Below are 25,281 nucleotides of genomic sequence, written 5' to 3' on the forward strand. Positions count from 1 at the left end.
TCTGTCGTTCTAATACGTGTTGTACAATGGCAGCCGGTTTTCTAAAGTCAGCTTCGCCGCGGTACATTCGTGCTATGAGGTAGAGCATACGAACGCCGCACAGGCGGTTTGGGTTTCGTATCCGATTGCACCGTGCAGGCAAATTTTGGTCCAATTTTCACGAAAAAGAAAAAGGGCACGCGTTAGAATCGGGTAAGTACAGTAATAAGACATGGTGAGCGACGGTTATTGCTTGAAAATATTCCTAGGACAAGCTGAAAGTAAGAATTTTTGACTGGAGATGACGTGTGTTCAGTGCATTCACGTCCCCTAAGCTCCGCCGAGGCAGAAGCTGCCACTAAGGAGGTCGCTTTTGGGTCACTATACGCTCCTGACACTGCCCAGGCGGCGCGTCCGAGCAGCGATCGTCAGCGCCTCTTGCGGCACCTTCCGTCAAAACTGACACTGACGGACCACGCTACTAACGCTGCTCACGCGGATCTGCCAACGTGATCGCTTGTGCATGCTTGTTTTGAAACGATTTAAATGGCGCAAGTTTTGCTGTGTGGCTTCAGACCAATCTTAATTTTAGACGGTCGGATACGCCCTGCCATTCGTCATAAAGTGGAAAACCTCTATGCTGCCGGGCACGTTCACAGCGTGAAAGAAACCGCCGTTGTGACTGTGCTGGCGAAGTAAACGAGAAGAAAGGAAGTTAACCGAGGGCCCCGATTTTTTTATTAGTCATATCATAATAACTGAATCATGAGAAGTGTCACTTCCACCAAGGCAAACACAACTTCAGCGTATCTCTAGCCTGAGTACACTCAAATATCATATTATGCTTTGATCAAGCAGCTCAATTGAGTGTGCAGGCATGGCAGAGCTTATTAAGCGTTATGCGTAGGTAAAGAAGGGAAAATCAGACATCCACCTGTTCGTAGCAATTGCTACAAAGGAAACCCAAACAGGTGCCTCGAAAGAAAAGCCTCAAAGTTGAAGAAAAATTCGTCCTGGTCAGGGACTCGAACCCGCGACCACCGCCTTTCCGGGGCAGCCGCTCTACCATATGAACTAACCAGGCGGCTAGCAGATGGCAGGGCGAAGTCGAATTTGTGGACAACACGAAGCAAAGGCAAGAGTTTGACGTCATAGTTCCGCAGAAACCCGCAAGGTGGAGAGAAGTAATTAAAGAAGGGAAAATCGAATGTCCACCCGTTCGTAGCAATTGCTACAAACTAAACCATAGGTGTTCTTATCCAACCATTTGAGTTACCGTAGACCCGTACCGTAGACAAAACGTGTCCTTCCGTGGTGCTGTTTTGACACGCTTGCAAAGCCTCATTGGCCAGGGATGATAGGCGCCATATCTTTTAGAATTACTAAAAGGCTCTTTTAAACAACTTGCACAAAAATTTTATCAGACTGCTATGTTCTGACAAGCAACCGCAGTACTTTGTTTACAACTGCCGAGGTACCGGCACGACGAAGCTTGGGCCGCTCCGGCCGCCAAGACTCGGGTGACCGTATCCGGCAACACAGCGTGAAGTGCTGAGCGACTCATGCAAGCCAGAACACCTGCCGCCACCACGCAGTACGCCTCGTATACAGGAAAATAAATAGCTCTAAAGGATATGGAGAATTTGCTAAAATATGTAAGCCGGCTGCGCAGCAAGATTCTTTCTTGACCAAAACCTTCAGTCTACTGACTACAATACTTCCTAGTGCGATCCTCCAGGAAGGAAGCGCGAGCACAAAACCACGGCCGGCCAGAAAATCTGTAGAGTCGGAGAGAAGGCGGTCCTGCACGGCCGTTACAGCCTTTGACGCAGCAGTACCACCATCCCCACGCTCTTCTTCCTGGGCTGTTTTCGATGTCTTGCACATTTGCCATCGTAAAAAAGCGGTATGGGAACGTTTACTCGTAGGACGGTGGCGCACGTGGTTCAGAAGTTTCGAATCATACGCGGTCATAACAACAATACGTGCGCCACTACGCCGTCGACTGAAGTTTGATCAGTACCAGAGTTGCGCTTTCGACGCTACAGGTGGCGCGGCCGTCGCCGGGAAACTTCACTGTCAGGAGCGTACAACAGGCCGGCGCGTGCGTGCTGGCTGGTCAAGTTCGAATTACCCGGCAAACACGAATTCTGTAGGATAGAAACAAAAGTTTGGGCCCATAGAAATGCGTAGGCGTAGGCCAGGACTTCCCGTCAGGATTGAATTAGCCCAAAAATAGAATTAATCGGAGTCGAGTTAACGGGTCTACTGTACCAGCAATAAGTTCAAAAATTAACAGAGATGATTAATATCGGGTCTACAGGCTTATAATAACAGTGTAAATTTGCCCTTAAAATTTAATTAAAATCTCACTGACACTTCTACATTGTGTCCCCCCCCCCTTAAGAATGGTGAATTTTCGTGCAATTCAGATGCAAGATTAGCCATTTTTCGCTTGGTACAAGATGGCTGTACCGATCTTGTACATTAATTTGCATTGTGGCGCATTTGTTTTGAGCATGTCTTGGGCATAAAATGCTTGATTATTGGCACAAAAAATTAAGAATCTTATTTTCAGCATCACTGGCATCAGTCAGAGATTACACATTTTGCAATATTTTCATGTATTCACGTGTTCATTTTATTGCCAAGCAATTTTGGTCAAAACCGATGATGCCACTGGGATGCTTAGGAAAAGGTACCACGCAAAACACTCAAGAATGTTAGTTCAATATTTGTGCTAGTCTATGTCTCTACCCTCTCATCTCTGTCTGCTTTGTGCAGTATCTTTCCCTAAGAGGTATGAACCACCTAGCCCAGCAAAAAGCTCTAATGTCACTGGGAGCTGGTGCATGAATTTCAAGGTGACGTCACAATCCATGTTTCCCTTTTTTCTTCTTTTCTTTTTTTTGCCGTGTTTTCACTTGTGGAAAGACTGGCTGGTGTTTACTTCCAGAAGTGTAACCTATCAGTATAGATTACCTTATTTCTTTTTAGTCTTCCTTTAACAATTCAAATTGCAAGTTCGAGACCACTAAAATCTTGAAGAAAAAAAAAAAAAAAAGCTTGCTATGAAGCCTAACTACGCAAAGCATTCAGAAAGCCAACAATATATTGCTTTGCCATGAAATCAATGATACACGTAATCAGAAAGTACCCAATGGTGGTGATTGTTTGCAGTGTAGTGAATTCGAGCAGGATCTGAAAAATCAAAACTTTGTATGATGCTCTAGAGTGGTGTTTATTAGCTATTGCTTTCGTGGAGTAATTGAACACGTTTATAATTGGACATGTTCAGAAAATCGGCAAGTTCATGTATTCCCTGTTCGCCCTGAAAATTTACATGATAAAAGTCTTGGTAAGTAAAAAAAATACTAGTGCTATTTAGCCAGGCCAATGCTCTAGCTCCTCATACTCTACTTAATCAGCATGTTGCAATGGAAGTTAGGCTTTGTAGGATGTTTTAAGGACAACACAAAATAATATACAGAAATACGATTAAGGTTAGGACCACCTTAAAGAAGGCACACTATATTGTTGTGGTCGTTATCTGAATATCAAGCCCCTTGGTTCCCGTTTTTCTTACCTACTGCATGACAAGGGACTCAACTTTGGCAGCCTTGGCGCCTTGAGGTGTCACACTAGTATAGGTCAGTTGTCTCCTGCTAAGGTCATGTACTACATGATGCCTGCGGCTTATACTACATCCCCTGCCATGGCTACGAGTAACACTGGCTAACACTGTCAGGGCTAGGTTATAAACGTAAGTACTATCAGCATGAATTGAAACACAAACACAGGCTTAAAGAGACAAAGAATACCTTTTTCTTTTGGTTTCTGTGTTTTCTAGCACATATCATACTTATTTATGGGGTTTGTTTTATGGAGGGGGGCCCATAGAACACTTAGCAATAGGACATGAAGACAACATACATGTTTAAGGCATGTTCTAGTTTTCTTCTTGTGTTTTAATTTGAGCTGATCATACATAAATACCCAAGAAAATAGGTGAAGGTGCAGCCATCATTATAGCTTAAATGGTAGAGCACTGTACACATGTAAATATTATGTGTTTGGCTCACACTGATGCCAAAGTTGTTTTCTTTCACTTTTATTCCTATTTTCATTTTTTAACTATCCTTTATAATTAGATTTACAGTAAAACTACCTTTCAGTTTTGCTGTGCTTCCCTCGGCTTCATAAAGATGTTACTTGACTAAATATTCAGCCCCTCAGTATCCGTCAGTGTGTCAGAACAGAACGGGGGGGGGGGGACAATATTTTTGACCGGAATGAAAACATAACCAAAATGTTATTTATTATTTTGTTTCAGAGTGAAATTGAAATATTTTTGATAGGTTTTCGGTTCAACGGGGAAAGTTGGCAATCCAAAACAACCGACATCAGACGTCGGCATTAGTGCGTTTCTCAAGGGTATGCATTAGCGCGTATCTCGCATAGGGATAGTGCGAGCGATAGCCGGTCTATAGCTCCACTAATCTAAGCCAGTCACTCGGTGCAGTCGCTCGGTGCATTAGCAGGTCGGCATCATAGCAAAACCTAGGGCTTGCGTGCTGAAGAGCTTATCGTTTTGTTTTCTATGGGTTCAACCCTTTGTTACCCAAGTTTTATCATTCGTTTAAGTTCCTTTTATTGGAACAGCGGTCTCGCATTTTGGCGAGTACACTCAATGATGTGCCGCTTCCGAAATCGTGCTCGGTGCCTTGACTCAAGGCATCAAGCGTGATCTCGGAATTTATAATTCACTTACTTAAAGAAATAAATACTATGTTTTTATCATTACTTCGCTTCGAAAATTTTTGCACGCGAACAAAAAACATTATGAACCATTGCAGATCATTCTCTGTTTTCGTACCGGAGCAGAACCAGAATGGAACGAAACAAAAAATATTTTGTTCCGACACCCTGGTTTCAATTCAGTATTCTTCTAGCTCAAGGCACAATGTTGCGGCAGGAATATTTTGCCAAATAAAAAAAGGCTTCACATCTGTATGTTCGGGATGCACGCACATTGCCTGAATATAATTGATTAGACACAATTAACATTGTGGACTTACAACCTGCACAAGTATTCAAAGGCTTCTTATGCTGGCCTGCATGCATTGCATGTCCCTTGCCAGCTTCTAACTTGATTCTGTACTCATTGCAGATGCATACCATTACACACCTTAAAGGTATTGCAGACACACTTGAACTAAGCATATGTGAAGTGAATATGTAAATGGAGGAAGCAGTCAGGTGGCTCAGTATAGGCCACACACAGTGCATGGTGAATGGTTGAGTATGCCTTCTTTTAGAGTAGCTTGTGAGCAGTAATGTACACACAAATGAAATACTGCCACTTATTAACCTTTCCCATTCACTCTCTCTATGATAAATAAGCAATCTGGCCAGACGCGTAGCTTTCTGTTCTCAAAATTCTAGGATTCATCAAATGGGTACTTGTACAAAATCATTTAGATATTTATGTTGATCTTTTACCAGTGTATTGTGCTTTGTAATCATGAAGCCCTTCCTTTTAATAATAGACTGAACCTGATGTTAGTGTCACTATTATGTTGTTGTGCAGTACAAGAACCGAGGCGAAGTGGTATTTGGCCGAGAGTTTGAGCGTGCACTTGCTGCTCTACTGCTCATGTTGGCACCACTGGCACCTCATTTTGCTTCAGAGCTTTGGGCAGGATTTACGGATGCTGCTCGCTTTAGAGATGTTGAATATCAAGTGGTAAGTACTAACTCTTGTGTATTGTGTCCATTGCTTTACTTTTTCTTTTTGTCATTTTCCTTGTACATTCCACTCAGGACCGTCCTCTCATGGAACAGTTGTGGCCACAAGTTGACCCCAACTTCAATCTAGACCTTCTCATTAAGGTATTCAAGTCAAATAGAAAGCATTCACTGTTGTGCACATAGTGCAATAAGTTGGACAGCAGCTGGTAGCAGTTGCATTTTAATGTAAGTAGTGAAACATGAAATCTGATCTGATGTGCTTAATTTGCAGGAAGACAATGTCGACTTAATGCGGATACAGCTGCCACGCCATGATTTCGAACGTCTGACAAAGGAGTCGGCGTATCAAATGGCAATTGAATCCGAGAGTCTGCGTCATCGCTTGCAAAAGTGGCCCAAATTTCGTGTTGTGTTTGACCACTACCCTTCATACAAAGCAGAACTGAGATTTATCTCTCGAGGCAAACACACTGAAGAACCTCAGAAGGTACTTTCTTCAAGACATGCTGAATGAGACGTTTGAAACTAGAAATTCAATAATTTTATAATTAGTGCATCAAGTTTTATAAAAATCACCTGTCTTAATTAACAACCAGACAGTGTCTCTAAAGAAAGCATCTGGTTTTAGTGTTAAAATTCTTAAAAATGGGCCTCCTTTAGCAAGAACAGCATGATTTGCTGGCATTTCTGCCTAATTTGCATTTGAGTCTAAGTTACAGGCAGAACATAGCACACTTCAACACAATAAATGTCTTGTACTTGCTCTGCTCTCAAGGGGTGTGGCATATTCACCAATACAGAACTCATTCTGCAGCAATAAAAAACAAATCACTTTCTTGTCTATGCCATGTCCAAGTACTTCGATGTTTCAGTATACAGTGAGAACTTCCACAGAACAGATAAACAGTTAGAGGGGCCCTGAACCACTTTTTATCGAAGTCTAGAAATACATCTGAAGAAATACTTTGATTGCCAAGAACTGCACTTCTGCTGAATGCGTTGAACTTTCTGCAGCAAACATACCATTCGCAGTGCTTCCGCTCCTTCTTCAATGATTTGCATTGTAAAGGCTACGGCAGAGCGGGGTGTGCCCACAATGCTCTACCTACTGAACATCACCGTGGTGTGCAGTTCAAATTTGATTGTGTACGTTCCGTAGACGCCACTATTTACAATTTTGGTGCCTACAACGCGCCAAACTTGCCAAATGCAGTCGTCCTCAGCAAGCCACAATGCGCTCAGCCAGTGGACTCGTTGTGGCACCCTGCGGCGGCCGCAGTATCTATGCAACACAGCAGACCGCAGCTACATGCAACTGTAGCGTTTGCATTGTGTATGACAGAGCTAGAGTGCGCACTCGCACTCTCATGCTTCTGTTTGGCTGTGCTACGTGGTGCTCAACCGACGGATAGGAATGGCCAGGAGTGAGCGCGCGCTGGCAAGCGTGCGTGTAGTTTGACCTTAAGTTTCACTTGGTTCGAGGCTAGTTGAGTGTTCAAAAATACTAGAAATTAGCAAGGCCCAACACTAAGACATCAATAAGCAGAGTGGCTAAAGTTTAATTCCTACGCGGGCAGCAGTGGCCGAGCATGGGCAGACGGTAGTTGGCGTCTTCTGGAAGTACATAGTTATCGTAATTTGAAAGGCGATTTTTGCTTACTTCAGCATTTTTATTAAACTGCGTCAGTAAATGTACACGGTAACAGTAGGAGGTAACGCACTGATCCAAACACCCTTGATTGATGTCAGCTCTTGGCCAGTAGCAGCCGCATATGGGAATCTGCTATATTATGAAATAAAGCGTCCAGAAAAGAGTGAGGAAAAGGCTTCTGATGAAAAGAGAGCGTTTGAGAGAAAGGAGACTTTTGCATTGAAATGAACGAAGGAGCTTTGCTTGCGAGATCCACACTCCTCACACTTTTGTAAAATCTGGCTGAGATGTCCACAGCAGCGTATCCTATCCGTGGACTGTGTTTTTTCGCCATGCCCGAAGGGTGGTTCAGGCCCCTTTAAGTGGGCAGTACTTTGGGCTCAGCAGAAGCATTGGCAGAAGCTAGCCTTTCTCATGATCTGCAGTACAATGGCAGCAGTGCTGCCATTGCTGTTCGGACATGAAAAAATGGGGACACAGTAGAGAGATCTGAACTAATGAGACTCGCAGTGCATTTTCACCATACCTCAAGTAGTGCAGATCACAACTAAATGTTGTTGTGCTCTGAAAAAATTGCAAATTAAATTTTCAATAATAGTGAAGTTGTGAACACTGTTATAGCAGTTACTGGAACTAATCTCTGTCAGATTAAACCTGAAATTGTTCAGTGTAAGTCTTCTGTTACACGTAAACGTTAACATCATGAGATTGAACAAAACTTTTAGTTTTCTTAAAGTACTTTCATACAAAATTGAAGTCTTAGTTTAACAAAGCTTTCACACGTTGCATATGTACTTTAACAGTTTCCGTGAGGTGATGCAGGGCAATGCAGCTTAAGCTTGGTGTAGTCACTTCCCAACTTTGTTTAATTGTAAGCTGAATGCAACACACAAATAAAATCATTTTCACTTCAGCAGTTTGTTACAGCTCTTTATTCCACAAGCGAGATATATCTGAAGATAGAACATCAGTAAATTAGCTACCTTTTCAGAAACCACATGTTCCCCTGCTGCTTTATATCTGAAAAGCAAGCAGAAAGGAAAAAAAAAAAGCTTTTCCTGCTAAAGCAGTGAAGCAAATAATATTGTGCAAGTGTCAGCAGCAGTCCAATACTGCCTTGAGAAGAGATAGAGTACTCACACCTTGCTAAAGGTTAAAGGTTGGGAACAGATGTGCAAAGGGATGCAACCTAACATCTAAGGTTATCTTAATTATCGAAAAAACAGTGGCATCTCTGTGCTCTGCTTCACAACGATGTGGCATCAGAATGGGAACTATAAGGCATGCTCTAGCAATCAAGACTGATTAGACAACCGTTGACAAAAAGGAGTATACAGTACAGACACATGTACGGGCGTGGCCACTGCTAGTGGTAACACGGAAGCTTGTGGCAGCACTCCGCGGAGTGCCATCACTGGCACCTCGAGAAGCCTTGGCAAACAAACAACTCACCGGGCTTTTCGCCAATTGCTTCGATTGTGCCTATGCCGCAAGTCTTCATGAGGCGCCAGTGGTGGAGCACTCCACAGAGTGATGCCACGGGCTGCCGTGTTCCCGCTAGCAACGGCCATGCCTGTGCGTTTGCGTGATAGTGCTTTTTATAAGCCCATGCCAGCTCCAGCTTCCACTACATTGTCAGATCATTATGAAATGTAGTAAAGGTGGGAGAAGAGTGACACTCATGGTTGTATTATAATGTAAAGAAGTTGTACCAGTCTTACTGTGAGTTGCGTAATGCAATGGCAGAAAACTGGAGGTGCTGAGCTGTCGCCTTGTGTGCTGCAAATCCTTGCATGGTAGTTTGATAAGGCTTACATTATCATTTAAAAATACATATACTACGACACAGTAGTCACCAATTATATGCTCACACCAGATCTTTAGCCACACAGCCAGCTGTTTACTGAATTTGCATGATGCCAAGAATCCAATAACAAAAATTTGTACTCATTTGTCACAGCGTTTAAATTTGTCGAACTAAAAGCTCATAAATGACCCTGAAGGTAATTATATGTCACATAATGTTTGTGCAAGTACCTTTTCTCAATGCAAACTGGAAATAAAAATAGGCCTTGCACTCTTTCAAGTGTAGAGCCATCTTTGCCGCAAAAAACAAGGATTGGTTTCAATGGCAGTGTAGTCAGAATGCATTATGTTGGAGAAGATAATGAACAAAGCTTTGCCTACTGCCACCACTAAGGATTGAACTCTTGCCACTGCAGCAATATAAATCTTGCTGCTCAACATGTTGACCACAAAGCTTTTGTGCAACTTGTACATGTGCGATGCAGGCTGGGAAATTAGTGGCATCTGTGCATATATTTCAGAGGCAACAGCAGCTAGTACACTCAAGCAGCATAGTTTATGCTGTTTAAAACTTGTAAAATTGTAATTAAAGATGTGCAATGCTGTAGGTGACAGAAAATAAGGCCAAGGGGAAATGTCAACATAAGGCAAATGTGAGCAAAAAGAGAAGGTGGTGGCCACACAGATGACCCAGTGAGTAGGAGCCACACAAGTGTGGATCAGTCGACAAAAACGGCTCTGCAATTGTCGGTGTCGGTCATTGCAAAGTGAGACAGAGATTTCTTCAATTTTTTTATGCAAATAGACTTGCACAAACATAATTCTGTTTGTTTCAATTAAAAGTAACTTACTATATATGTATATATTAACCATTAACTGGTTTGGTCATGGCCTATATTTGCCAATATCTGTAAATATATTGATAAAATACGAAATCTTAAGAAATTATGCAATATTCAATTATTTTGTTGTTAATTCCTCTGCATCACCTACATGCTTATCTTACACTCACAAAGTTGTCACTCCACAAAATCAGCTTTTTTTTACTTATAGCGCACAAGACGGATACTTTACAATGTCGGGATAGAATCCTGGCCGCAGTGGCTGCATTTCAATGGGGGTGAAATGCTAGAACGCCTGTGTGCCGTCCATAGGGTGCACATTAAAGAACACCAGGTGATCAAAATTAATTCAAAGTCCCTCACTATGGCGTGACCTATAATCAAATCGTGATTTTGGTACACAAATCACAATTATTTATTATTATTATTATATTTTTTTATGGTGTGGGAACATAGCATATGATGCAACTTTACTTTGCATTATTATTATTATTTTCCATTAAATAAAAGGCGCCTTTTTCTTGTCCTTTCTTCCAAATGACCTCTTGAAAGGCCTGTCAGAAATATGGTTGTTCTGTACCCTTCGGCACACTGTGAAGTGCAAACTAGGTATTGTGTGGAGTGCTAAATTACTTGTCAGTACATGTCTGCCCCCCACCAAAAAAATAAGTTTTTACTGCAGTCTCATTTACTTTACTTTTTTGGCATGGGTTCTCAAAGAACCTAGAACCACCATGTCTAAGCAGCATTGTCGTGAGGGATGACAGCAGGAACATTAGATGCCACTAATCTGAACTTAACAAGAACAAGGCTTTCTCTCCAAGGCAAGTGAAACTGTAGTTTAGATGTCTGAAATTTGCAGGCACTACTGTTAAACAAAACGGTATTGTAACAGACGGTGTGCTAAGAAATACCAAGGGCTAGTACCAAGTGCAAGCATTGACAGAAAAACATGATGCTCCTCTCTTGTGCAAACAACACCAAAGGTAGTATACCAAAGGAAATGAAGATAAAAATGCACCATGATGCTATACATACACCATCTTGGCTTACAAGGACATTACCCTTTATCTACCAAGCTCTACTCGTTCTAGCTCTTTGTACCAATAACGCCAAAGACGAGCCGCACTTGTGCAGGGCCCAGCTTTCTGCTTCGCTTGCCGGAGGCGAGCTGTGCTCTTCAACTCGGTTCTCACTGCGCATATGAATTTCGGTGGTTAAAAATGTTCAATGCTTTCAATTCCTTCCGCTATCATCTGCTTAGATAATTCATTAAGCCTTATGCTTAAACTGAAGGAAAGCCTCTTTTTTTTTTTTTTTTTTAGAGCAAGTGTCTTGCATTAATATTTTGGTTGAACATAAGAAGTAAACCACACATGTAATATATTTTTCGAACCTGGGTATAATGTGCGAGAATTTGCTAGAATAAAAAAAATTTGTGAAATTTAGTACTCTTTTTACGAAACAACTCGGGAATTAAAGAGTCAAATATGTGGCATGCATCATTCTGCTACAGCAAGTGCAGGCAGTACAGCAGGCTCAGCGTGCAGCTAAACAGCCTTAGTTACTGCTTCACTTTGGTTCGTTTTAGAGCAGCATTCTCCAACACTGTCTTTCCTCACTTGCGATTACTGTGCATTAGCTTCACATTGTCACAGTTAATTCCACACTATAGAACACACAGTGCCTTGAAGTGCTTGGTGCTTCAAGAACATTTACATAGTTATTTCTTTAGTATATACATAGGAATGTCCACAGTAATGCTGGTCACTAGATAACGATTGTTTTCACATGTGCTACACCACAAGTTGGAAACTATTGAATCTAGAAGTATGCCTTCCCCAGTACAAAGATAATTTATTGGGATTTGCCACCTATGTGTACCCTGGAAAAATAGCACTGGCAAACACGTACTCCAGGCATCAAATGTAGCCATGATTCAGGTATTTTCCGGGCACATTTTCATCACAAGGACCAGTGGTGACAAAAAGGATCATTTACCATCTGGTACATAGCTCTAGAGGTAGAGTTACATTTGAAATAGCAAAAGTGGCATTTTTCACTACACTAGTACACAAAATTCCTGCCATGGCACAACTTCTTGATGTGTGAGTCACTACAGAACAAAAACTACACACAATCACGGCAAATGTTTATCGAGCTTTCTTATAATTTGCTAACAAGATGCGATACTCCACAACAGTACAAACATGTATAAAAGTACACACCATAGCCTCTATGAGGGCACACACATGGGTATTTCCGCCATTAAGCTTTCGGTATAAGCACGTCAGACATATGCACGCAACACTGATTCACTATCCTCTAGCTTTACTGTGTCACTGTCTCACTGACTTTGCTTTCAACAAGTCAGAAACTGACTGAACCTTTTATTACTTTGTACAATACTTCAATACTTTGTGAAAGCATAAGCATAACACAGCATGTTCCTGTGCCACAATAAATACAATTTGAGACTCTCTGTGAAGCTAGTCACCCAAATGCATTAGTCAAATGAGTACTTATAAAACTATTACGAGCACAAATATACATAGTGAATGTAACACATACCTCTTAACACTTCATAAACTGCAATCTGCACCACTGCATGATAACCCGGCATGGCCACTACGCTGTGTACAGCTTGTTTTTCACCATTGAGCTGACATGGCCTGTTTGCTATTTTACTTTTGTCATTTGTCAATTTTACTTTTGGCTTGGTGTGAGTGCAAGTGGTCTTGCATTCATACCAAGCACCGCTTAGAAAAATATTTCTCCTTTTTCTTTTTTCGAAAAAGAGGTTTATATTCAATAACAATACAATCTAGCCTAGCTATAACAAAGTGACATCTGATATGGAAATATCATCTTTATATCTGAAGTTCATTATAAGCGCATATTTATTACACACTGATGTCTGCAAGAAACATTTCAGAATTACTTTATGTATCCACGTTCATTTTATTGAGGTTTGACAGCAATAATAAAAGGTAAAACGAACAGACCGATACATATTTATGTGTGCATTTCAGTTGCAAGAAATGCAAGAAAAAAGCAGCTAGAATTTAAATTTGTGTGACACAAGTTGCTGCATGCATGACATGCTAAGAATTGTTCACATTTTAGTGACCCTACATTGTTTTTTACAGACAGCATCCGGTGGTGAACAAAATAGGAAAATGATACATCTGACCACTATATGGTAAATTAAATGAGTTTTACAGTTGCAATTATGCTCAATATTCTATTTGTTGTAGCACAGCTGCAGCTGAAATTTATTTTTTGGTCTGTGGCCTTTGTGGTTATGATTACAGGGCAGCTGAAAATTTGAAATTAATCACCCCCCTCGCCCCCTGCTGCCCAGGCAATGTATACTTTGCCAAGCAGCCACGGTTTCTCTAAAATATTAAGCTCCTATGGTGTCCCATGAGTTTGCAGTTGTATATTTAGAAGTCAAAACGTGACCACACTTGTCAGAGAATACTCTGCTCCTGTTTCTGTGGACTGACGTACGAAAAGTTGCAGTGAAGCAGATACAGAGATTCTCTTAAGCCTTTAAATAAGCACCAACTAAGTACACGAGATGTACAGCATAATATAAAAGTGGGTAATGCCACAGCAATGCACTTTTCACAAAGGAAAGGTAACTGCAGAAGAAGGTTCTTGCATTTGTGCTGTCTGCGTCCATTTCCAACAATGCACTGCATTAGGCAACCTCAAGAAGTGTGTGACAATATTTACAGAATAACATTTTGTAAAAGATTGTTTCTTGCGTATTTTCACAAACTGGTATTACTGCATATGTAATCTTAAGGTACCCATTCTAAATAAAATGAATAGTACCATTCTGGCCACCATCGAATCTTTTCAGGGGGCCACATTTTAGCCATCGCTACTTTCTGTTAATAGTGTCTGAAATGAGTGTTAAGTACATTAAAACATGCTAGGGGTTTGGATTTTTCTGAAAAGGCCCTCACAAAATAAAAAAAAAAGTTATTAGCCATTGTTTACTTATAGCTCAGTGAAAGAGAACCTTATCAGCGAAACTGCTTAGATGTAGAACAGATTAAACCCCCACATTGTAGGCACAAAACATAGAGCATGCATACATATAGAACACACTCCTTCATACACAAGCTGCTCTGCCTGTCCCACTGCTGTTAAGCTGAGCAACACACATTGCGCCATAACAGTGATGCAGTAGCTGGCCCTCACAACCTTTTCTCAACTTCCATTTCCTTTGGTAAATGCAAAATGTATGCGAAAAAAAGAAAGACATTAACAGCACCTGTCAAAACTCTTTGAAACACCAGTTGTACATGAGGGCAAAGACAAGGGCATACAGAGCTGAGCACTGCTGTGCTTCAGATGTAAAATCAGACAGTTGGCACTGAAGATTCAAACACGTGCTCGGACTGTCAAGGCTACGTCCACTGCATATAGGGCAGAGGCTATGAGGCCAAGCACCTGGAACAGTGCCAATAAAAATAAAACCAAAAGTTAGTGCAGTCCCTTCGATGTTTTTTGCAATGCAGTCTACTTTCGCTGATATGACAGCTATGGGCATGCAAACTTGGCTCAAGTTATTCAATGTTCAAATTAAGTGTTTAATTGCGAGCATATTGGGAATTTTACACTGTTCGATAATGAAAACATACTGCAATGTTTATGCAGTCAACCCTCTTGTCTTACAGCAAGCAGTACCTAGTTCTAGACCTAGTATAAAACAAAGTTCTAGGTAAAGTGCTACACTGAGAAGTGAAGATCACCCAACTTTGAAAGAAGCTGCCATAATTACACCAATGTGTTCAATGTACCACCACAAAAAGATTATACTGTGCTTATCTGGAAGGAAAAATGCTTCAAATTACATTCGATCCTAAATGCAGCACGGGGTCAAGTTTACTTCACAATATAAATGATTATAGTTTAATTATTTTATTTGGTAAAAAATTATGTAGATCCAGTGCACATCTTGGAATCAATGTGAAGTGCAGCTTTCATAAAGCAGTTAATCAAATGCTATAAATTTGGCCATTTCATTCCTGCATTTTTACCATTAAAGAAACTGCGCGTGCACCTGTGCACCCGTTATGCAATGTGACACACAAGGCAATTATCTCACAGAGCTAGATGGCACGATAAAAGTAGATGTGCGATTGTTGCCTAATGGTTAGCGCATCGGGCTGCTGTGCTGGGGGACCGAGGTTCGATGCCATCATCAAGCATGCAATTCTTTTATCTGTTTTTTTAAGTGCGAGTTATTCGGCAAAACAGCAGCTGCACCCAGCAGCCATGGTCGGGAATGTCCGGGAGGGTTTGCAAAGAAAGCTTCTTCCCATACTGAATTGTAACATTTGTAGCAGTGTGTGGATCATGGTATGCACTGTGAAACTCTGCACTCAACAATACCCAATTATAATTCAGCTGTGTGTGCAACATTCCATGCCATGAAGATCATGGAAGGCGACTGCTAGAGCTGACAGTTGATGAGGTGACAAACTAGTTGGAGGTGGCTGTTGTACACATTCATCAAAGTAAGGAGAAAAAGTGTTTGATCTGTTTTGGGCATGACTGATGTCAATAGATTTCTTGATGGTGGGGGTATCAAACCACATGCTGCCTTTGAAAACTTTATGAAATGCAATATTCTTGAAAAATGATTCCCTTCAACTTGCATCTTCAAGGGGTGTACAGTAGCGCGATTAAAAGAGGGGACGAAAGAAGACACACAGGGACACACCCTGTGTGTCCCTGTGTGTCTTTTGTCCTGTCTTTTAATCGCACTACCGTACACCCCTTGAAGATGCATTACCAAAAAGCCCACATTGCAACCATCTTCAACTTGGAAACAGAATCATATGCCCTGAATTCTGTTACTAAAGCAAAACATTTTACCTTATTACTATGTTCTGCAATGAATATTACTGAACTTAAATCTGTCCGCCATTGTTTAAATAATCTAACTACACAGCCCACACTGTTTTCATGTATTTCTCCTAAGACTGTGGAACACTTAAATTTGAATAGCCATTACAGGGGCAAGAAAAAATTAAGTTGAACTGTATTAGTAAATTACCCATACACAATACCAAAAAACCACTCTTACAGTGCGAGGCAGCCTGATAAGCCAGAAGAGCTGCAAGAATGAAAGACAGGTGGAAATGCTGCCTTTAAGTCCTCGCACCAGCTCGCCATAACATCATGGATTTTGACGGTGTCTGCTCGGGCCTAGATAGTTTTTTTAGCAGTAAAGATGCACTACATAGTATTCTAAAGGATCCAGAGACTGAACTTCAAGTTTCGAGAGCTCTTACTGCACAAGTATAGGAAAATACTTTAAAATCTGTGATGTCACACTGTCATACCGGTGCTGGGTTTTCGACATGAAATTAGAAAAATTAAGTTTTCAAAAGTTTATGTTTGGCCTTCAGTTTCTCTTCTAGTAATCAATCTCTTACTGCGAACGTAAGAAAAATAGTTTTTAAAAGAATACTTTATTGGTCTAAATTATTCAGCTTTTCTATTTAGTGTCCCTTTAAGAGATAAAGAACAGAGATCATGCTGCAAGAGCCCATGTCATGGACATTCCCAGTTTTAGTACTGTATCACAGGGCTGGCACGGAGTAGCTGGAGATCACACACAATATTTAGGAAGGAGTCTGAAGTCCAGGTGCAGTATATACAGTTAGCAGCAGTGTAGTTACATCAAACTGCAATCCCACAGTTACTAAAATAGCAGCTTACAAGCGGCATTTCAACAACTGGGTTAGATGCCATAATGGACAGCTCCAGATTAATTGAGACCACCTGGGGTCCTTTATGCACGCAGCCTGGTTAACATCCCTGCCTTCCTTTTATCTCTCTCTCTCTCTCTATCTGGGGTCCATTAAAGTGCACCCAAAATGTGCGTACACTAACGTTCCTGTATTTCACTCCCCATCAGAATGTGGATGCTGCAGCTGGGATTGAAACTGTGAACTGCTCTGCAGCACAATTACATATTAGTGCTTAGCCACTTCTGTGAAGTCTCCACAGGTGGCTTTAGACAAATGAAGCTTGCGCAGCTGGCAAAAGGAATTATAAGTAAATGAGGGGCAAATTTCAAGTCACATTGTTCTTTGAAACTGTGGCTGCTCTTGCTAATGGCAGCAGGATGCATTCCCATATGGTTAAGCTTGCTGATGACAAAGGAGCAATTATCAAAGATTCTCATCATGGCTACCTCACACACAAGTAAAGCAGTTCCTTCTCAAACTGTACTGTTAAGTGCTGGTTTGTACTGGTAATAAACGCTTTGTTAGATCTGCTAGTTGGGATGATAGGAAGCCATCACACTGAAGTCAAATGAGATTCCAACCAATATTATCAATAACATGAAAATTTAATTGGTAAATCTTGAAGCAGCATTTAGCAAACACTAAATTACAGCAGTCCAAATTATGTAGTACTTGAAGATTGCCTTCTAAATGGATTGGACATGCAAAAGTTGCTTGTTATTGTTACTTGGAGCTTAACTCCTGAGAATGTTGTTTATGCTGTACGGCAACATGGCCTTAAATATGGCTGGAGAGCTGACTCAATAACAGAATACAAAACTATCGCCCAGTCAATGCATCATTGCAGAACCTGAAAAAGACATCTAGTCAGCAGTTCACTTACCCCAGCTGCTATGATGCTGCCCAAGCCAGCAAATTGCGATGCATTGACAACACATGTCAACCCTCCCGAAAGGTAGAAGATGAAGCCCACAATGTGGTAGTTGAGGTACTGCAAACAGATACTCAGATCAATCGCATATTTCAAATACTGCGATTGAATAAAATGTTATTTCACTGAAGTCGAGCAAACGGTGTATTCAGCACACTATGCCCCTAAAAATACATTGTTCATGAGAAATCATATTTGCTGTAATAACTAGAAAATTACACATACACTAGGCATGTGATGCACCTGCCGTAAGAGAACATTTACCACAATAAACATCATACCACTGTGCTTTTATTGTGCTCTTTCCAAGCCAAAGTGTCTGTTACTAATGGTGTAATGGTACTGTACATAGCAGTTGCAAGGACCGTGAGGTATGATCACGCCACAGTTGGTGCTGCAACAAAAGTGGAGTCAATTGTGTTGCCATGCTGGGGGAATTGCTAGTAAACAGGCATGCTCAGCCAGCCGAACTGTGCCGCAGCCGCCAAGGCAGCAAAGAGTGAAGGAACACGATGAGGCAACGGTCAAAACGGAGCTCTCTTCCTTTATTTCATGCTGCGCTTAAATATCTTGTTCACTCGCACACATGATGTCAGCACATGATGTAACCAGGCAGGTCTTATCTAGCTCGCTTAGATTACGGTAACTTTGAGTGAAATCTTTGTTGGGCTAAGAAAAGCTCTACAGTATCAGTGCAATTACTCTACTGAGGATCAGCTTGTTCAGTTTTATGGTAATGAATAATTGGAAATACATGAGTGAAACACTGAATAAAGCTTATAACTTCACTTTGTAATTATGAAGAATGTTATTTTGCAGTGCTGCCATTATCCTTAAGTGCAAATTTCAAAAAGTGCTAATTTTAATTTTTTGCTCTTCATATGTTTCAAAATAAGAATCGTGCTCTCAGAACTAAATTTTAACTTATTTATTGCTTTCAAATACTTACAAAAAGAGTTCCGATGAGGAGGGATCCAGAGTAGGAGCCCATCGCCGAAAGTAGAATAATGAAGCTGACGACAGCAAAAGCAAAAGCCGTCATCATCAGGAACAGCACCCAGGATACACTATAGGTCTTGATCAACAGCGACATTACTATCAGTCCCACGATCTGCAGAGATAAAAAATGTTTACTTCAGTTTGAACTATTTACATTCTGGTCTTGTTACTGAACTTCATGCCAGAAGGTAACTAGGCACATGTATAAAAACACAAAGGAGGTAAATAAATGCTGCAATAAACTAATCTTACTGACCCTTTAGCTTCCACTGCCACTGAAATTTTTACCCGTCTCTACATTATGAAAAGTAATATATGCAATAAGAAGGTACCTTCACAACTATACAATGAAAGAAAAAAAATGCAGCCGAACCCACCTCACAATGAATGTCAATGTTTAATGCGATTAGCATTCAAGAGATGTAGCCATGCACTGCATTGCCACTGCCGAAATGTGTCATGTATGAGGCGCGTATGAAGCCGGGCTCCTCTCTCGTGCATCCCTCTGGATATGCTGCATCATCTAACGCCGCCGCCTTGAAGTCTGTGCATGGAGCGTGTGCGAATATATATTCAGACAAGATTGTCTAGATATATGGTTCAGGTTCGATTCCTCCCAGCACTAGATAAATATTAAAGGATTTTTTTTTGTCATTGAAGAGTGGCACATAGCTAGTGGTACAGACCTAGTGACCTAAGTTTGCATCACAGAGGTTCACTGAAGAGCAGCGCACACCCAGTGACTGAAGCTGGCGTGAAAGAGGTTCGTTGAAGATTGGCACATGTCCAATGATGCAAGTTGGTCTGACAGCTTGTTTTTAACCCGCTTCCCTCAGCACAGCAGCCCGAAGCGCTGCCCATTAGATCATAACTACTCTGTCACCCAAGTTGTGGGAAAACGATTAGAGACACAGATAGATAGATAGCCCATGGAAAGTGTGTGACATATCTTAAGAATGCTAATTGCATTAAAAAACAAAAGACCGAACAGGACAACAACTACTGAGAAGCACGTGCCCTTGAAGCAAACTTTGGATTATATTTCGTTCATTGTTTGGCAGCACTAAAAGCTGAGCTTGCATAAGCCTCTAGAAAAACTGATTACAAATTACTATAGGAAATACTGTGCTGCACAATGTTTTCTTCCTGTTGCAAGTAGGAATGTCAAATAGTCAAATTTTCTCATTAAATCAAATATGAATGTTGAATCAAGTGCTGAATATTCACTTTCTAAACAAAGTGAACTATAGAGGTTCCTTCCATGGAGTGTGGTTGGTAAAAACAAGACTTATTTACATGATGTGATTTATATAATGCTGTCAAGTGGATGTCAGGTGAACTGAGAAGCTTGTAAATGATAAACAGAAAGGGAAATGTATCTGGTGCACCAGTGAATACGACAGTAACAAAATAACATCATGTCACCAGATTCACATAGTAGAGCATTGTGCTCGTTGAAAAAGCTAAACATCTAAACAAGCTAAACATTGAAAAGCTAGACAACAGCATTGTACAATTGTTTTAGAGGAATCCATGATGAGAGTGGCCAAATAATAAATTGGTTTGCCTAAATTAGGTTTGCCACCCGGCTGATTTTTCTCTCTCAGTGCCGGCTGCCGGTTCAACCCCCATACTGGCATATCATTTGCAGTTTTGCCAGTTCTTCCTAAATCGACGCATAAGCTGCATCGCAAATGCTCCCCAGGCATTTATGCATACCAGGCAACTGAATTGTCACAAGGGAACCGATTTTTAATTCCTTAAACTTTTTACCGTCGCGTTGTAGGACAACCATCCATGCTTTTGCACATTTTTTTTTCTTCCAAGTTTTCTCCAATAAGTCCAAGCGCATCCGCTGCTTCGCCTTGATACATCTTCTCTGGGGCCACCAACTGTTGGGGCCTTATTGCATCAGCTGGTATGACCAGTTTGGGCCACAAGAGCAAAATGGATGCACACTGTTTGTTCACCTGCCCTCACAAAACCCAGGACTACATGACAGACGAGTATACAAAATTTGATATAAAGCTTTCTGAGAAGTTTCAGTCATGCAATGTTTGTACTTGGCATATCACCACTGCATTTTGTTCTCATTTTGTATTTCTGCTTACAATACCCTTCACACAAAAGAACACTCCCCCCCCCCCCCACCTCCTTTGCAGTGACAAGTATTTTTTTTTTCTTTTTCCTCAGTAAAGGTGGCAACCCTAGCTTAAATCAAGAAAATTTATAGGCTTAAGGAAAGTCATGCTTATTTAATGACTGGAAACTGCTGTGCAGAAGTGATTTCCTATATGCATTGTGGGGACATGGGCTCGATCCGGGACTCGGCCATGGTCTCCAAGAATGACATCAAGACAAACAGGAGCAAACAACAGATTTGTTACTGCACTCGGAAACATCCTGCTCAATCTTCCGGGTTGGAATACTGAATGCGTGCCACCTGCGCTGGACCATCTTCTGCATCATGATGTCATAAAACATACACCTTCCAGGAAACTGGTTCATAGAAAAGCTATTATAGTAAATTTTGGGCACTCTGAGGCTTGCTAGTATTTTTTCAAGGACTTCCAAGGTCCAGGACCTTCAATTAATGAGCAAAAAAATGTCACGTCAGTACTCCTTTAATCTCTATGGCTGCATCATGTACTGGACTGTGGCATGCTGCAGCTAGTAGAGCAAAATAAACTGCAAGGAGCAAGTATACAATGCTCGTGTATGCAGCTAGCACACTCCAAAGGCATGGTGTGTCTGGTGCAGAGAAAAAGCATCTGTACAGTTGCACTGGAGGTGGTGCCAGGAGTATAAATTGTATTGATAGCATGCATATATGTTATATGCCAGTCCTCATGTCAGTAGATGTGCATTAATATAAGTAAGCTGTACGTTTCCTTCTTAAACAATATTGCAGCAGTGCATGTTGACCTCTCGTATGCTCAATGAGTTATGTTCATTGCAGTGAAGCAAAAAGGAAAATGTGCTGAGACATACATGTCACTGGTTTGATGGACGTGAAAATATTCACATATTCCATCGTTGAACTGCTTGCATTATCTGCCCAAAATTGTGAATTTTATCAAATGCTGGTTCACAGCTACATTTTTTGTACTATTAAGCCTGATGGCTGACGACAGAACCTCTGAGCAGGGTTCCAGTCCCTGTCATTTACACATACAGCTTGGTGTGCTTTTAATATATTACCAACAATAAAGAATTGCTGTTAGTCAACACGGCATTTTTATTCCTTCACTTCCACCAGTTCTTTATGCTCCCAATTCTTTGTAGCTATTGCAAAGCTCTTTCATGCTACAAGTAATGCAATCATCCAAAAACATTTTTTAAAAAATGGTGTAGCTTTCCTATCACATGTGAACCTGAAATTTTTCTACCAGACACATTGATTGCAGCATCACCATTCCAGTTTGAATTAATTGAGGAAAGGTGCTAGGTATAAATCAATACAATATCTATATGCATGTCACAGTTTTTAATTTTGTTAACTTAGCAGCCAGTTCCATTTGAAATGAAATCTTTATTCCTGTCTTCATGATTACAAAAGAGACTGGATGCAAAGGAGAAAGCCGCAAGTAGCAGCTTGAAAAACCCTGTTACACCCTACATGACAGCAGTTGACGGGGAACAGCTTAGGCATTACAAGTCTACACAAAACTGAAAGCATTTTGAGCACATGCTGAATTTGTGAGTGAAAATGAGTAAAAAACATGCAGTACATATCAATAAAAAATATATATATACAAAATCAAATCGAAGAAAGAAAGATCATCAATGCTCTAGACTAGCATTTCATGATTCAAACAAGGATGATAACACCATAATGTAGTGGTTAACATGGCGGTACAAAAACAAAACAAAAAACAGTATCCATGAAGTTACACGAAAACAGCTTGAGAGTATATTTCATGTACAATCCTGTGAATGTGTGAAGAGTTTTGTACAGGAGGGGTAAAACTTGGAAGTAACTTTTTTTTTTTAATGTCTCGCCAGGTAAAATGTTATTCCGTTCGAGTGTGTTAAAGTAACATGGACGTTTACAGGCACATGATTGAAATCTGTACACAGTCCGACAGAATAGTATGGACCAAGCAGTGCTACGACGTAAAAATATATGGGCATGACTTCAAACATTGAATTGTGTTAACTTGTCTGTCTTGCTGGTCCTAATAGCATTCTTGTACATACAAATTAAACTGAAGGCACAAAAATCGGACATACTAATGACGTTAAACATGTATGGGCATGCCATGGTATGTTTGCAACTAACCTTATCGCATGTTTCTAAGCAACAAGAATCTTGGATATATTGTGGTTCATACTTGTGCCTCAGACAGTGTGACAGTAGTTAAGCATTGGAATTACAAATCCATTGTAAATTAATAACTTAATTCTTGTTGGTAGAACAAATCTGATTACATAACACACAACTCACTTTGTTTATTTTCGGTTGTATGTTGTTGTTAGCGCATCCCAATTAGGTGATTCTGAGATTACTCAGAGACATCTTAAAAATTAAAAAATTAAATTATGGGGTTTTACGTGCAAAACCACAATCTCATTATGAGGCATGCCACAGTGGGGACTCCGGAAATTTGGACTACCTGGGGTTCTTTAACATTCACTTAAATCTAAGTATACGGGTGTTTTCGCATTTCACCCCCATCAATTAAAGTAGCGACCACACAGGTCACAACTTTAATGTTGCGTAATGTTTATGCATACCATTCAAAGATTCCAAAATATAAGCAGCAGTTGATGTGGGCACACACTGAAATGTTGATGCAGCAATGTCACGAGAACGAAGCTGATGTTTGGTGTTTGTCAAGGGATGAATCCAAGGAGAAGTAGAACACAGGTATAAAGTCTAACGCTATTTCTAAACCCCTGTATCACAGTGGCGCATACCGATTCAGGAGGATTGGCCATACCCAATGGCCCATGAATGAAGTAAGCCAAATGTAGAAAAAGAAAAAAAGAAAGAAGCCGCTGCAAATAATTAAGAAGTATGTGTGCCTCGGAGATACCTATGAGCCACATTATATGTACGAGTATTATTAATACACACACGCAAACAATTATTCGGGCGCGAAACCGTGGCGAGCTAGGCAAAGAAAGTTACACTTTAGCTGGATTCCACGAACAACATCAGTAAGCAAGCGAGCGTGCACATGCCGGACGTAGTACAGGCTCGCACGCACTTTAGCGCGCGTCTGTGAACACCGGCTGCATACGAATTTCAAAACCGTACGTGGTCTACTGCGGTCCAAGCAGCGGTGCTGAGACGTAGTCATTCGTCATCATGGTCGCAAGAAAGTTAAAAAAAATCGTATGAGCGCTGACAACATTGAATCAGAGAAGTGAACTCCGTGATGATGCCCCGCCCATCATTGCAGAAACAAACGAAATGGGTTTGCCCAGCAGAAACAAAGAGGGGGCGTTTAAAAGTTTTAAACATAGATGTTCAATATGGGAACTAACGATTTTAAGCCAATAGTGACAAAGCTGTATATGTCACTGCAGGTGTCACGAATAAAACGAGCAACACCTGTTAAGGAGAGCGTGCACATGCAACATATGCAACGCAACACTTTACGCGTGGAGGTGTCACAAAAAATACGCTTAAATGCACACCCGTTTTACACAGCAATGCAACAAAATAAACTGAATACGCAGTTTAGCTTGGTGTATCGTTTCAGAACCGCAGTTGTGCAAGCTACTGTCCGTTTTGTCGGTATTTCTGCGTATATAGGTCGATATAATCAATTTTCTTATTGATACTTCCACTATTACTCAGATGGTCGTTGTCCACCACTTACCACTTGGGCTATTTTGATCCAGCCGTCTGGTGTCTTCAGGTAGCCAAAGTTGAAAGCACATAGTGCCAATCGCTCGTTCCCGCCGGACGATGAGACGGTAGTTGTTTGCTGCGTTACGTGCATTGCGTTCTGTTCCGTGGATAATGCTTTACACAGGTCGCCTTGCTTGTACCGACGGTTCCTGTCAATTACTGCCGCCTCGGCAACCCACTATGCAACTAAAGTATTCCCGTAGGCGTAGCCGCGTAGCTTCGGCGTCGGCATAAACTCGGCAGGCCAGCAACGTTTCGCTTCTTTGGCCCCTCGACAACGCTCCTCCCTAGATTTCCCTAGACAGGTTTCCGACAACCGCGCGAAGATCAAAATTGTACTGTGGGCCGAAATAGCGCAGCTGGTTGGTGGTGACAACATGAAACAAAAACATTTGTTCGAATTGGTGGTTTATACAGACTATGTCCTGGAACGATCGATTGTCAGTCGAACGTCATCACCGAACCATGCTCAACTTTCTCAGATCATCTGTGTCCTTTTCCGCACTCAACAAGTATTCAGCACAGTGATGTTATTGCATCACTCGTTCTTCTAGTCTTGCCTTAATTATTGCCATCCAGTTTGGGGAAACAGTACAGGGGAAAAAATTCGGCAGAACCTACCTCATGATGACTGTCGACGGCAGTACGTTTAACATCGAATCGATATAGCGACATAATCA

The 25,281-nt window shown here is 41.2% G+C and overlaps 2 protein-coding genes across 8 annotated transcripts in view; one reads left to right on the plus strand and one right to left on the minus strand.

Moving 5' to 3' along the window:
- LeuRS-m (Leucyl-tRNA synthetase, mitochondrial) overlaps positions 1-6,573 on the plus strand; it is a 125,301-nt gene extending 118,728 nt beyond the window's left edge. For 3 of the 6 annotated variants that reach the window (XM_055062001.2, XM_050193860.3, XM_055061998.2), the window contains 3 exons: positions 5,570-5,725; positions 5,803-5,871; positions 6,002-6,573. In XM_055062001.2, coding sequence (XP_054917976.1) covers positions 5,570-5,725; positions 5,803-5,871; positions 6,002-6,244 — 468 coding nt within the window. In that variant the 3' untranslated portion in view covers positions 6,245-6,573. Of the gene's footprint in view, positions 1-2,763; positions 2,844-5,569; positions 5,726-5,802; positions 5,872-6,001 lie in introns of those variants that run through there. The other 3 variants (XM_072287061.1, XM_055061999.2, XM_072287065.1) reach the window with 3 other exon arrangements.
- Positions 6,574-8,290: 1,717 nt separating this feature from the next.
- LOC126545864 (uncharacterized) lies at positions 8,291-24,891 on the minus strand. Of its 2 annotated transcripts, XR_008608735.2 has the most exons (5): positions 24,570-24,891; positions 18,689-18,850; positions 17,692-17,799; positions 14,318-14,496; positions 8,291-8,401 (listed from the first exon to the last, which is right to left on the minus strand). XR_008608735.2 is itself a non-coding variant. In XM_050193879.3 (4 exons), the coding sequence occupies exons 1-4, from the start codon at positions 24,690-24,692 to the stop codon at positions 14,428-14,430; spliced, it is 462 nt and encodes a 153-aa protein (XP_050049836.1). In that variant the 5' UTR covers positions 24,693-24,891; the 3' UTR covers positions 8,291-14,427. The 2 variants fall into 2 exon arrangements, 1 of the variants encoding a protein (XP_050049836.1); XM_050193879.3 differs by having other exon boundaries at positions 8,291-14,496.
- Between the last annotated feature and the right edge of the window lie 390 nt (positions 24,892-25,281).

This window comes from Dermacentor andersoni, chromosome 1 (genome assembly GCF_023375885.2).
Source record: "Dermacentor andersoni chromosome 1, qqDerAnde1_hic_scaffold, whole genome shotgun sequence".
Classification (NCBI taxonomy): Eukaryota; Metazoa; Arthropoda; class Arachnida; order Ixodida; family Ixodidae; genus Dermacentor; species Dermacentor andersoni.